Here is a 13,004-nt window from a genome sequence, read left to right on the forward strand (position 1 = left end):
AATATATATATATATATATAAACAATGAGATTAGATTAGCGTTTTACAGTTTTTGTTTTTTTTTGCAAAAAAATCTTAGTTTAAAGAGTTAATAAAACTTGATGAAACAAATTCGTAAATTTTTCTGGCGTAAAATCTCAGTAATTCCTGACCGTTTTTTTGTGAAGTGATTCTCAACGCATTTCCTTGAATCCATGGTGCACTTGTCAGGCGCTTTGCAAAATCCGAATTCGCTGCCACTCACGGCGAATACAATCGAAATAATAATACATAGAACTTTCAAGGCAGACATCTTTTGTAAATCTTACATTCCTCTTTCTTCTTTTTCTTCTTCTTCTAGCCGATAAATTTCTAATTTTAGTCTCTACTTCTTTCTGTGCCCTAGTAATGAATTTCCAACCTTTATGTTGTATTGAATATCGCAGAATTTATACTGCATAGACCAGAGAGAATGAGAGAGAATAAGCCAAGCTTCTCTCTGATAATACATAATAAAATCGAAATTCTCTTGTTCTCTGACCCCATCTCTTTCTTATATCATTATCTTATATCATGCAATTTCATTTGTTTATTCATTATTTGTATTATTTCATTTTTACGTTTTTTATTGTACGACAAATGTGTGTAGAGATTCTCGGATCTCTATCCTATAACCAATCAACAGGTTGAAAAATTTGTCGTACAACAAAAACGAACAAATGAAATATCACTCTTAATTATTACACAATACTAATGATGCGACTTTATAACAAAATAAAAAACTGTACCGATTGCCCGATGTTCATGAAGCTAGAAATCTGTCCGAGAACTTGATCAGAGAAAAAATTAACAAATCACATTTGAATAATTTGATCACATGATCATTGTGATTGGTTAATGGTGATTCTGTTTTCATCCGAGGTCCCGGATTTCTAGCATGTGGACACAAGCCTTAAATGTGTTAGACCTTGCGCTAAAGTTATTAGATTTTTGAATCACAAACTCACATCCATTTTGACGCGGCCATTTCAAATTTATGCCTTTGTATATACATACTTTATTTTGGAAAATAAAGCTGTCAAGTAATGTAATGGAAAATAAAGCTGTCAATGTAAAATAAATGTTTTTTAATTATAATTAATTTATTTATGACCGAAAAATATGTATAAATATGTATAAATGCTTAATTTATATATTTATTTAGTTTAATATGAGTTTAATTGTAAAAGTTTAATGCATGTGAAAGTGTACGAAGGGATAGATAAGTACACTTTAAAGGATGAATCACCAACTACTATGCTTGAAATCATGTATTATGTGCACTTCTTCATCCATTTTGACATTTCTGAAATCAATTGCGATATTTTAGAAATCTAGTGACTTTAGTGTTTATCGATCTTCTCTCGCGCCATCTCGGGCTTCTTTCTGCTTTCAGAAAGTGTCACGAAGTGTCACGTTTATTACTTTCAGTTGTTTCACGTATTCTGACTATTCGTAGGCATTTACACCAATTTATACAGGTCGAAATTATTAGGGATTACCCGGTTTTCTGAATTTATTGAGGACACGCTACTCGACGATTTACTAAACGCTTCGCTCTAAACTTGCTTCGTCAGATTTTGTGATTATCTCGTTTTATCATCGTATCTATCAAAACTTCTATCGCATTCTTTTTCTATTGTCTTTTGTCAAACTGCAAATAGGCAGCAAACGAAATTGTTTTTTACGACAAACAATGCAAAATCATGAAGTTCTACGAGGTAATTAACTTTGGTGTAACTTATAATTTTTAAGATATGTAGCGTAATTTGTGCCAACAACAGGAAATATTTAATTTATAAAATGATTTTTGTTATTAAACAGAATCCAGAGTGCGTGCCTTTGGAGGAACTGCAATTGAATATTAAGAATGACGGGGTGATTGTTGTGATAGATGCGCTGGTACGTTAATTTTTTAATCTTAAGATTGTAGAAATTTCGTAGATCTGTTTTTTTAATTTTTATATTTGAAGCAAAGTTATGTGTACATGTAAAATATAATCTATATATATAGAGCTATAGAAAACTATATATATATATATATTTTTTCTATAGCTGAATTATAATGTATACTTTGGAACTTAAAGTTAAATATATATGTTTAATATTTCACAAAAGAAGATATTCTAACACAGGAATAAAAAAAAGAGGATTAAAGCTCGTTTTTTTTTCTTGAAGAAAGTTTTAAACTGGTATACACTGATTGTAAAAAATTTCAACTTATTGCATATTTATTTTACTTCAACTATTGATTTTTCCCATCTGCTAGAAAACTGGAGATTGCTCTTGAAAACGAGTCTTCAGTCGAAATCTGAAAACTGGACAATCATGATTATAATCTATGTTTTATGTCATTGTACTGAACTGTGCTAATTTCTATCTTATATATATTTTTATTTAAGTACTATAAAGTCATATTTTAATAATCATAAAACTTGATTATTTCTTTCTATATATTCTTTCTGTTATGTTCAATTTAGAATAATTTACATTTTTTACATGCTTTTATTGTCTATATGAAAAATATTTGTATAAACTTAATGTAATAATATACAAAAATTTCAAACAAAGTAACTTTGAAATATACAGCATAAGACGTGAAATTACTTAACGTGAAATAGCTGTAGGTCTGTTTTTTTTTTAACTAAACTTATATAGTTCAACTTACTTCTTTTTTTATGTTAAAATAAAAAATATGGAATTATAAATTATAATAAATTTAAAATTCAGCAAAAGCAAGAAGAAAAGCTCTAGTGCAATTCAACAAATAAAAAAATCAAAACTAAAATCTCAAAATTCATGTTCTGTTTTTATTGAACATCTAATAATTGCATATATAAGTCATATTTATTTAACGTTTAAGTTTCTATATATTGTTTAATATCGAATTTTAGAATATGAAGTGGGCAGATAAGCGTTATTTTCTAAGTTACATAGCACCAGAGATATACAATGAAGATGGATCAGAAATTATGGGTGCTAAGGATTATTGGATGGAAATTGTGAGTTACATAATTGAAGATTTAAACTGGTTACTGGCTCTTCCATTTTATCGGTATAATAATTAGGTCTTAGTAATTTCAGTACTCGATCTATTCTTTTTAATTGAATGTTTTGCATCATTTTCACACATTCATCATTTCTCTTTTTCTTTTCATATTAGAGAGAAAAAGGGAAGATGAATGATACAAAAAGTTCAACTAAAAAGAATAAATCTACAGTTAACATGTTCCAATTATTACAAGTAGGTTTCTTTATTTAGATTCTGGTCCAATATTATATACAATACATCGATTATGGATACATTAGTTTCTTTTTTACAAGAAGCCCCACCTTTCTATACCTTAGAAAGTTTTCCTGCTGATCCAAAAATGCGCGAAGCATTAGAGAATCTTCGTCGTAACGTACTTATCGTCTTCGCGCGACTCTGCACGAATAAACAGAGTTCAGCAGAATATATGAACCGTCCGTTTCTTGGAAAACTATTGTATAACTATTACATATTCACGATACCAATTATATTTGATCTATGCCAACTGTATGGTAGAGAAAGTACCAAAGTAGTAGAGAAAATTGTAGATAGCGTATTTAATCTACAACCGATGTACAATGATGACCTTCAGAAATCTATACCATGCCTTATAAAGGTGATGTATACTGTTTAATCGTGATAAAAGAAAAACATTGATTTTTTTATATTTTACATTTCAATTACTGGTTCTTTATTTATTTTAGTCACAAATATGAATTGATATAATTAATTCTTCTCTAAGTTAAATTTTTTTAAAAATATAATCAACAATTATTGTTGATCAAAAGTAGAAACTTATTAAAAAAAATTGAATTTATAATTTTTGTTTCAATTGAATTAATCAGTCAATTATCTTTACTATCATAGGCTCTCGAAAATGTTGAACGAAGATTTGAAAATTGTCCAAGTAATGCTACTGAAGCAGTGGCGCTTTCAGAAAGAGGAGACTCTATTGAGATGACATTGTATAATTTAGAGGATTTAATACTCTATGTTCTAGATATATCATCAACTCTTACTATATTGTTAAGAGTCTATTCTCCAGTAACTGCCATATTTCATAAAGATGACTTCATAAACAAGTGAATAAAAGACTTTATTTTATTACTAATATCTCATTTAATTAATACATTATTTTTGGCAATATATTTAAATTTTTATTAAACCAGTTTTTTAATATTCGACAATTTTTATTAAATTGAAATTCTCTTATTTGTGAACGTATACACTTTGCTCATATGTACAATATATTTTTATTTTGGTGCCACTATATTGTTTCTGTTTGCTAGGATAGTTTCAATATATGGGAGTACTATACCTGAAATGTATAAAAAATTAGACAAATTAGCATATAGCGAGGAAAATATGCCAAAGTACATTGAATTGAAGCATCGTCTTGATGTAACCAGAGTTGAAATGTTAAATCTTTATCGAATTATTATCTATGAATCCATATTACAAATTCAAGAAAAAATGTAAGTATGCGAAAAAATCATTTTATGATAAAAACAATTATATGGATATCCTAATGAAAATATTTGATTTTTACTTACTTCTAATGTTACATCTACAGAAACACAATAACTGAAAATGAGATAAGAAATTGCGTAGATAAATATTTGGATTCACTAATAAGTGCTATCTCTGAAAAAGAGTTCATTATAGATTATCATCAGTTTTACCCAGTTGATGCCGATCTTCAAATTATAACTAAACTTTATCCTGAAATGTATCCTTTTTTAAAGAGTTTACAATATTATATTATTATACATAAACATAATACAGTTTTAAATCTTAGTTTTCTTTACATATCTAATAATCAGTGATACGATAAAAAGCAAATATATATTACAGTCATTGCATGCATCGATTGGAGATACCAAGATGTTAGCTAATGCATCACTCAATAATACAAATGTAAGTAATAATATTGCAAATATACATATGTATAGATTTATATATATATGTATAGATTTATTATTATTAAAGATTTATTTTTATTAAAAAATTTTATAGATAGCTGTTGCTGGATCTAGCGGTATTCAAAGCAATCAACGAAAAGAACATTCCAATGATGTAAATTGCATGAACAATAAGATAGATTCTGGTTCAAAATATCCCGACAACTTAATGTCTCTTATTTCGGAGGTAAAAGAAATTTTGTGCGATTATGGTGAAGGTTTTATACAGGTAAGACTTGTTATATATTTAATTTATTCAATTAATTATTAATTTGTAATTAAATAGAAATAACGGATGAGAAGTAACGCATCGATTACTAGTACTAAATTTAAATAGAAAATATTGAGTAGTGTTTTTATAAATTTGTGCAATCTAAAACTTTCAGCTATGTTTAGAGAATTATAACTATAATATTGAATCTGTGGTAAATGCAGTTCTGGAGAACAAGTTACCACATAATTTGAAAGAATTAGATAGGACAATACCATATATACCACCTGATCCAATGGTAAGTAATAAAATAATCTCTTTGCTATAATAAGTTAAAATAGCGAGAATTAATCTATATTATATTATATATGCTTTTAGGAAACATCGATTGCTATGGATCTGACTACTGCAAATCTGATTAACGATTTTCAAGAGTTGAATGTTTCCTACGATAAAATTGAAGTCACGACAGAGAAATTTACAGATGTGTCAGGTGTAAAGAAAAAGTAAGTTATTGCAGTGATAAAATTTGCACACATTGACATTGATTAAAATTAAATACATCTTTTTCCTAGGACAAATAAATACAGAAACGCAAATGAAATGTTGAACGACAAATCTGCAATTAGAGAAGCGAGGAATATCTATGAAAAATACAGCATTGTTACCGATGAATACGATGATGAATATGATGACACATATGACAGTCATGATATTCGTGGTAGTGCACAGGACGATTCTGCAGAAATAGATGCAAGGTCTTTCACTACTCCAAGAGTTAGTTGTTCGATTATTCTTTATCTTTATAATATATATAATGAATTTGATTTTTTTTACAACACATTTGTTTCATATAGGTATTTCAGACATTCGATAAAAATAATGCTAGCTCTGAGGATGATACAGAGATAGAAGACGAGAAACCTATACAAAATAGTAATCATTTTGTACAAGATTCAGCGGAATTACATGCTAAAGCTGAACAGCGAAAACAATCAAGAGAAGGCAAGAATGCATGTAATGTAAACGGTAAATTGCAAATTTATTTGCACATTTTTTTAATTGTAATTTGATTAAATTATTAAAAAACACGTAAAATGATACAGATACAAAATGAACCATTTTATTTTCATTCGGCAAATATACAAAATTGTTGTTTTAACTTATAGAAATATATCATTTATGTGCATATGTTCAATGAAATATTGATTTATTACATTTCGGAATAGCATTTCTGAAATTAATATTAATTGTACAGTAACTAATTGTATATAGTAATTATTATATTTAATTAGATTCATAGCAAATATTCACAATCTCATTTTTCTCTGGTTTGATTTGCTTGTTAAATATGTCAAATGTCGAAAAATTCTTATATATTTAGCAGTCCAATAGCGTACTATTGAGAAGTATCCCAAACAGTTCAGATTACAGATTACAATTTTTTTCTTTAAGGTAAATCCAAAGGTGATAAGCAAGATAAAAACGGACCAGTCAATAGGAGAAAAAATGTATACAAGGCTACACATGGCAATCATAATCGGCGAATGGGTGCAGAAATAAAAAGAAAACAAGGAATGATTCCATCTTAAAGTTGCACATTTTCGCAAAAGATCTCACGATGTATATACTGCCAAGCAATAAATATATTTAGTATATTTACTTGGCTATTTAATTATTTCATAAAAATAAACATTTTTATTTGTTTGCTTGATTATACCGTGCTAAAAATGAATACATTCTTATTTAAAAATAATTGTATAAAAAAAATATATATATATTACACATTGTTTCAGAAATTTTTAGAGGAATGTGTTGTACTTCAGTGATCCTTTACTATAGTTAGCGCTCGCAATCTATTTAATTCAGTATTTATAACTCGCTGATGTTCCTCCTCAGGTACTATTGTGTTTGATGTGAATTCAGAAGAATACTTAATAGGCATCAATTGTGTATACAACTGCGTCGCATGTCCGTAATAATTTAATTGTATCATAATCACAGCGTGAATACTCGGATTGATATACTCCAATCTTTTTCCAAGAAACGTTGGCAATTCCGTGAGTAATTGAGCATGTATAGTCTTCAATTCTTTAGCAGCCGTCTCCTCTGCTCGTCGTTCTCTTTCAAGTTTCGCGATGTGATTCGCAGTTTTGTCTTTTTTCTCTTGTAATTTTTTTACACGATTGTATACATATTTCCACGTGGTTACTAGATCCTCACGCTTTGCTATCGCCGCAGCAATGGTAATAAATTCATTCCTGAACTTTTTCAGAGGTTCTATAAACGTTTTATGGCATAAGTTGCTAATTTCTTGAACATTCTTTCCTACCTAATAACGAAATGTAGCATGAGTTATAATATTATGCCTTCAGTAGAATGTTTATTTTTTGTAACTCTTGAAAGTTTTCTTCGCATTCATTCTTCGCATCTAACTTTATCTAAAGCAGAACATTTATTGAAATCTTGTAAAGAATTCCTCAAAAATTCATAGATTTTTCCAAATAAAATTAGAAGTTTTTAATGCAACTTTGAAATAACTTAGACTGTAAACAATTTGAATTGTATATTAAAAATTATATATTGAATTATATATTATTATAAGAGAGATTCCACGAGACCATTTTCTAAAATTGAAACCACGAAACTTATAGGATAATATGAGGAAGGTAGGTTCACTACAATATAGTATAAAATATTAAATAGTATAAAATATTTTTATATAATATTAAATATAGTGTTTTACACTGTTTTACTCTAATTTTTCAAATAAAATCTTGCGAAATATACATAAGAATGTGTGTGAATACATGTACGTGTAAACTATTCTCATTACTGATTATCAAAATTTGCAATATTAAGAAAAAAATAATCAAAGAAATAATGTTTTCAGAAAAAGATAGAATTTAAATTTAAAAGTACAATTTAAAGTTTCAAAAATTTTCCTATGTCCTGTTTCCTTGATAAAATTCGATGAAAATCCCTAATTTTTAAGGATAAGAATCCCCTGAAAATTCTAGATAATAAACACTGTATAGGAATAATCCTACCAATGAAGAGACTTTCATTACAAAATAGACATTCTGCTGAATATGACCAATATCTTGAGGGAGAACGTTAATATCATATTTTACTTGAGTAGCGACAGAATAATATTCTTCCACTATTCTCCTGCATTCATCGTTATTCTGTGCCAGTCCACAATTGATCAGATTTGTACTTAATCGTTGATCAGCCCTGTCTAAATTTGTAAGAGCTCCTATATATTTTTTCATTTCCTTGATCAATTTTCTTATTGCGCTTTCCACACTTAAAAAGAGAATAGATATATTGTAATACTTTTTTAAATATTTTTTTAAGTAAACAAATGCAAAAGTTCATAAAATCTAGTTCATAAAATCAGCACTTAATAAAAATATGCTGTGTATATTTGTAAATTATAACAAAACAAGAAAAAATTTGCACTGCGCAAATATGATTATTATAGACATATAATAATTTCTATCAAATGTACTAGATAAGTTTTTGAACAACAACGTCCAATTCTTTATCTTCTGCGTAAGACAAAAGTGGCGGCGCAGAAGTCGGTCTCTGGGTCAAGTAGTTCTTCTTTAAAGGATTCCTGTTCATATATACAATATAAATATTTTATGTAAATTCGCAATTCAAACATTAGAAAGTATCATAAATAATATTTAACATATTTTGAGAATTAAACTTACCACGTCATATTCAATAATCAATACTGATTGGCAAATGTTAACGTAACAATCATTTACATCTACATGAATAATTTCAAAGCTCAGACATTTTTGCAAAGTGCTTTTGTAGTTATAATATTTGCTTCATTCGATTATCTGACAATTCGTAAATATTAAAATCAATCTTTGACAAAATCATATATATAATTGTATCATTGTATAATTAGAAAAATAGTATTATATATTCTTTAATCTTGTCCTTTAAAAATTGATCTCTGCACTCGGAAAAGATATTTTTAATTAGTACGCGATAAGAATGTCACTTGTTATCTTGCCGATTGTTAGAAACACTTAACGTGTATCGCGCATGCGTTTCCATAGAGAGTTCCATAGAGATCTGTCCCATCTCGTTTGAGAGATAAACCTATTATTCAAGATAACTTGATAAACCCATAAATCTCTGATTATTTTAACATCTGTCATGTGAACAGGAAAAATGAGGAAAAGGTCGCTCAAATGTTGATTACGCAAACGTTAAAGTTATAGCGAATTCGATTGGACGCACTCAGTGCACACCGTGGTGCACATTAAAGCCGTCGTACACAAAATAATATAAAGAGATGTTTATAAATAAACATAGAAATCGATTAAATCGTGAAATATTTAATACATTTTATTGTACTATTAGACAAAATATGTATTTCATAATTCGAAATATTTGCATTTCATTTTTATATTCAAATTAAATCAGTGTACAATGGCTTTAATATAATATCAGTGCGCACTAATTCTTTCAATCGAATTTGCCATTAAGATGCTTTTTATGCTGATGTTCAACGCTCATTTTCAGCGTTAAAGTAGATCATGTGATCAAAATTGACGCTTAATATTCGTCAATTTTTATCACGTGATTTATTTTGACGCTGAAAATGAGCATTGATTGTTAGCATGAAAAGGCACCTACAAGGTGCTGTCCCATGGCAGTCGAAATTTCGGAAAATGGAAGATTGTTGAGATTTGTTTCTGTTCCTACACGAGGATTGCATTAGAATTAAATTATTGCAATCAAACAATGTTGCATAGCTTATGTACAGAATTTACATCCATCATTAACACTGTTATTATTACTATAGCGATATGCGGCGCAATTCGTTGGCATGATGATGATGGATATAAATTCTGTACATAAAGTGTGCAATATTCAATGTAAAGCATGAAATAATAGAATAATAGAATAATAGAATAAAAAGAATAGACTAATAGAATAATAAATATTCACAAAATATTGAAGGATGAGTTTATTTATTTCATGGCAGTAGTCGACAGGAGTCGATGTTAAGTATTGATAGTAAATTCAATATAGCAGCTACTACGAATTACTCCAGCCAATCAGCAAAATATATCAACGTCACTTGACACTTTGTGAATCTCTGTTACACTATAAAGTCTCTATTTAAATTTAGTTAAATACAAGATTATCGAAATTGAATTTCTATACATAACAAGAAATCATACGATGAATATTTCTTTCATTTATTTATACTTGTTATTTATGCCATGTTTATGTAAGAACTTTTATTAAAAAGATATTTAATTTTTTCTAAAATATAAACGGTATCGTAAAAACCTTCGTCGATTGATTTTTTCAATTTGATTTCATCAACATTTATATTCTTGTTGCTATTACTGTTTATTTTACACTTTAACTGGTAGAGTTTTTTATGTAACCTTTTTTTAATGATAGTGAAAATTATTATTTAATAGATAATCATTGTTTAGAAGAATCCTTATGATTTATTTTGTCGAAATTCTTCTAATGGAAAGTTAATAAGAGAGAAGGACTCTATCTGAGACGCCGAGTGGCTCGCCACTTAATGCGATTGACTCGTGATTTGTGGATCCAGGTTTAATCCAACCTGCATCCCATAATCCATATACGCGATTTTTCGTTCGGATTCGATGTTAGCTCGAAGTCCCCTCGAATGTTGACAAACTCTAAAGAATAAGAATGCGAAAACTAATAGCGTTTTTGGTCCAATTGGGTTTGCACCAACTTGGATTAGAAAATGCTTCACTATTGGTTGTTACACACTCTACCAATAAAAGAGCACGAAACATCATTCAACTCAGGTTAGTGTAGTAATAAATTGTACTATCTCGGAGAATTAAAGCCCATGAAAGATTTTCTGTAATATTAGTACAATTTAAAGAAAAATAATGTAGTAGGAATTCATGTTCCTACATGCATATATATTTACCTATAGTTTTCTCCCATTATTCATTATTTTTAGTATTTTTGCGATACTGACATAAGTCGTGCTTTTCTTATAAATATAGGACTCTAAGTCAGTTATTTATATTGACAAAAATTTATATTTTTACTCGGAACGTGGTGAATATTACTAATATTTCTTTATTTTGTAAATATATAATGTTGTAACGCGCTAATGTTATAACGTGCAGAAAATGGAAAAATAAGCCCGGATCCTCATACGTGCAACAATACTTTGATACCAAATGCTAATTGGTGAAAAACGGGTGATGGGGATAAATTTTATCCACAAGCGGCTTTTTACTAATTAGCGCTCTGTGTCAAAGCACTGTTGCCTGTATGAGAAGCCAGACTAATTCGCAAGAGTTCAGTGGATAATGCAGAGGTTGTGACAGAGACCATCTCAGATCCCAAACCAAGAGCCTGTGATTGGCAAAGTAACTTCGTAATATATCCAATTCATGATAAGTTCTAACATTGTATACTAAAATTCAACTTACAAAAGGAAACACAGATAACATAAAAAAATCTACTTTCCCCGCATTTCTAAAATACGAAACTATTTTTATTATTTTATATTGGTCCCAAATCACAACTTTTTGTGATTAAGGTTTCATAGGAGACCCAAAAATCAAACATTTTTAACATTTATTTATAAAATATAAACACACACGCACACACAAACACACACATACATACATTTTTACAATACAATTTTTTAAAGATTTAAAAAAATGTATCTTAAACAAAACTATCAAGGGGATGCTGGGGAATGGCCAAATTATCGTGACTTTGCAGATTATAAATCTCCGAATTTATTGAACGAAATCACAAATCCTTTTACAGGATTTTAAAGTAGACGCAAAATTTAGTGCTGCAATAGATTTTATATTAAAATCGAAAAAAAAACGTTAAAACTTATATTTTTTTCAACCGTAGAACTGTCACCTGACATATATATTTCCTTAATACAAAAGTTTTAGCTTGTATGGACCAAACGACAGTGCAGCAAGCATATTATGTGCACAAACAATATTGAGTATGTGAAATTAAAGAAAGCTTCAAAAGATGGATATATATCTGCAAATAACGTGTATATGAATGCTGAATGAAGACTCACCAATATTGAAAATTTATAATGCATGTAAATTGCAGCATTTTAGTGCTGGTAGTAAATTTAGAACACAGCCTTGGAATGGTAAATAAAGCAATTGTGTCTAGCAATAGCATATATGTTTATATGTAATACTACTATATTGTTAATGCCAATTAAGAGCTGGCGGAAACACCACAGTGCAAACAATATCTACTTCTCACTTAGGCCGATATTCATAGTCGAATCTTATCAAGATTGTCTTAAGGACGTTCTCCGACAATTGTGCTCAACCTAATGAACACATTAATACTTATCATTATGAAAATTTTTATGAAAATTTATTTCACTTTTATATAGTATAAGATATTCCATAAGTGTTAATGTGTTCATACAAGTTTTTTTATACAATATAAAGTCACTACTGCTGTCAAAAAAATACGACTTTACTTATTGTGTTACTTACTTTGCTTAATGATTTCTTAAAGACAAAGTAGTATAGTTATATTCAGACAAATTTTATATTACTCTTATGATATCAAGTTTAATATCTCATTGTTTCAAAAAATTGTTAAAAAAACTTTTTTATAGTGAATAAAAAGACCACTTTCGAAGTTTTAGATAGAGATCCTATCTATATATATATATATATATATATATATATATATATATATATATATATGTGTGTGTATAGTAGTATAGTTAGTTACTACTAAC

The 13,004-nt window shown here is 28.5% G+C and overlaps 3 protein-coding genes across 3 annotated transcripts in view; 1 reads left to right on the top strand and 2 right to left on the bottom strand.

Moving 5' to 3' along the window:
- LOC105623364 (GDP-fucose protein O-fucosyltransferase 2) overlaps nt 1-292 on the bottom strand; it is a 4,755-nt gene extending 4,463 nt beyond the window's left edge. The window contains exon 1 of the mRNA XM_012204762.1: nt 153-292. Within this exon, the coding sequence (XP_012060152.1) occupies nt 153-292 (140 nt within the window). The remainder of the gene's footprint in view (nt 1-152) is intronic.
- Nucleotides 293-1,821: 1,529 nt separating this feature from the next.
- Nucleotides 1,822-6,880, top strand: LOC105623375 (activating signal cointegrator 1 complex subunit 2). The gene is made up of 13 exons (XM_012204773.1): nt 1,822-1,920; nt 2,913-3,073; nt 3,281-3,665; nt 3,917-4,131; nt 4,339-4,524; nt 4,623-4,778; nt 4,873-4,966; nt 5,066-5,239; nt 5,397-5,519; nt 5,600-5,727; nt 5,797-5,998; nt 6,079-6,250; nt 6,677-6,880. Exons 1-13 carry the CDS (start codon nt 1,822-1,824, stop codon nt 6,811-6,813), a joined length of 2,232 nt encoding a protein of 743 aa, XP_012060163.1. The 3' UTR covers nt 6,814-6,880.
- Nucleotides 6,881-7,043: 163 nt separating this feature from the next.
- Nucleotides 7,044-8,951, bottom strand: LOC105621101 (bridging integrator 3-like). The gene is made up of 4 exons (XM_012202576.1): nt 8,944-8,951; nt 8,736-8,843; nt 8,356-8,530; nt 7,044-7,553 (listed from the first exon to the last, which is right to left on the bottom strand). The coding sequence occupies exons 1-4, from the start codon at nt 8,949-8,951 to the stop codon at nt 7,044-7,046; spliced, it is 801 nt and encodes a 266-aa protein (XP_012057966.1).
- Nucleotides 8,952-13,004: the final 4,053 nt, after the last annotated feature.

The sequence above is a fragment of the Atta cephalotes genome (assembly GCF_000143395.1).
Source record: "Atta cephalotes unplaced genomic scaffold scaffold00002, whole genome shotgun sequence".
NCBI lineage: Eukaryota > Metazoa > Arthropoda > Insecta > Hymenoptera > Formicidae > Atta > Atta cephalotes.

What these genes read in the sequence shown, in the direction of transcription:
- LOC105623375 (XM_012204773.1), top strand. Translation starts at nt 1,822, where the DNA reads ATGATTTTTGTTATTAAACAGAATCCAGAGTGCGTGCCTTTGGAGGAA. An exon ending in CTGGCTCTTCCATTTTATCG is followed by an intron (nt 3,074 to 3,280) that starts GTATAATAATTA and finishes TTCTTTATTTAG; the next exon opens with ATTCTGGTCCAATATTATAT. An exon ending in ATATACCACCTGATCCAATG is followed by an intron (nt 5,520 to 5,599) that starts GTAAGTAATAAA and finishes ATATGCTTTTAG; the next exon opens with GAAACATCGATTGCTATGGA.
- LOC105621101 (XM_012202576.1), bottom strand. An exon ending in GTTGTTCAAAAACTTATCTA is followed by an intron (nt 8,531 to 8,735) that starts GTACATTTGATA and finishes TCTCTTTTTAAG; the next exon opens with TGTGGAAAGCGCAATAAGAA. An exon ending in ATTATTCTGTCGCTACTCAA is followed by an intron (nt 7,554 to 8,355) that starts GTAAAATATGAT and finishes TTTCGTTATTAG; the next exon opens with GTAGGAAAGAATGTTCAAGA.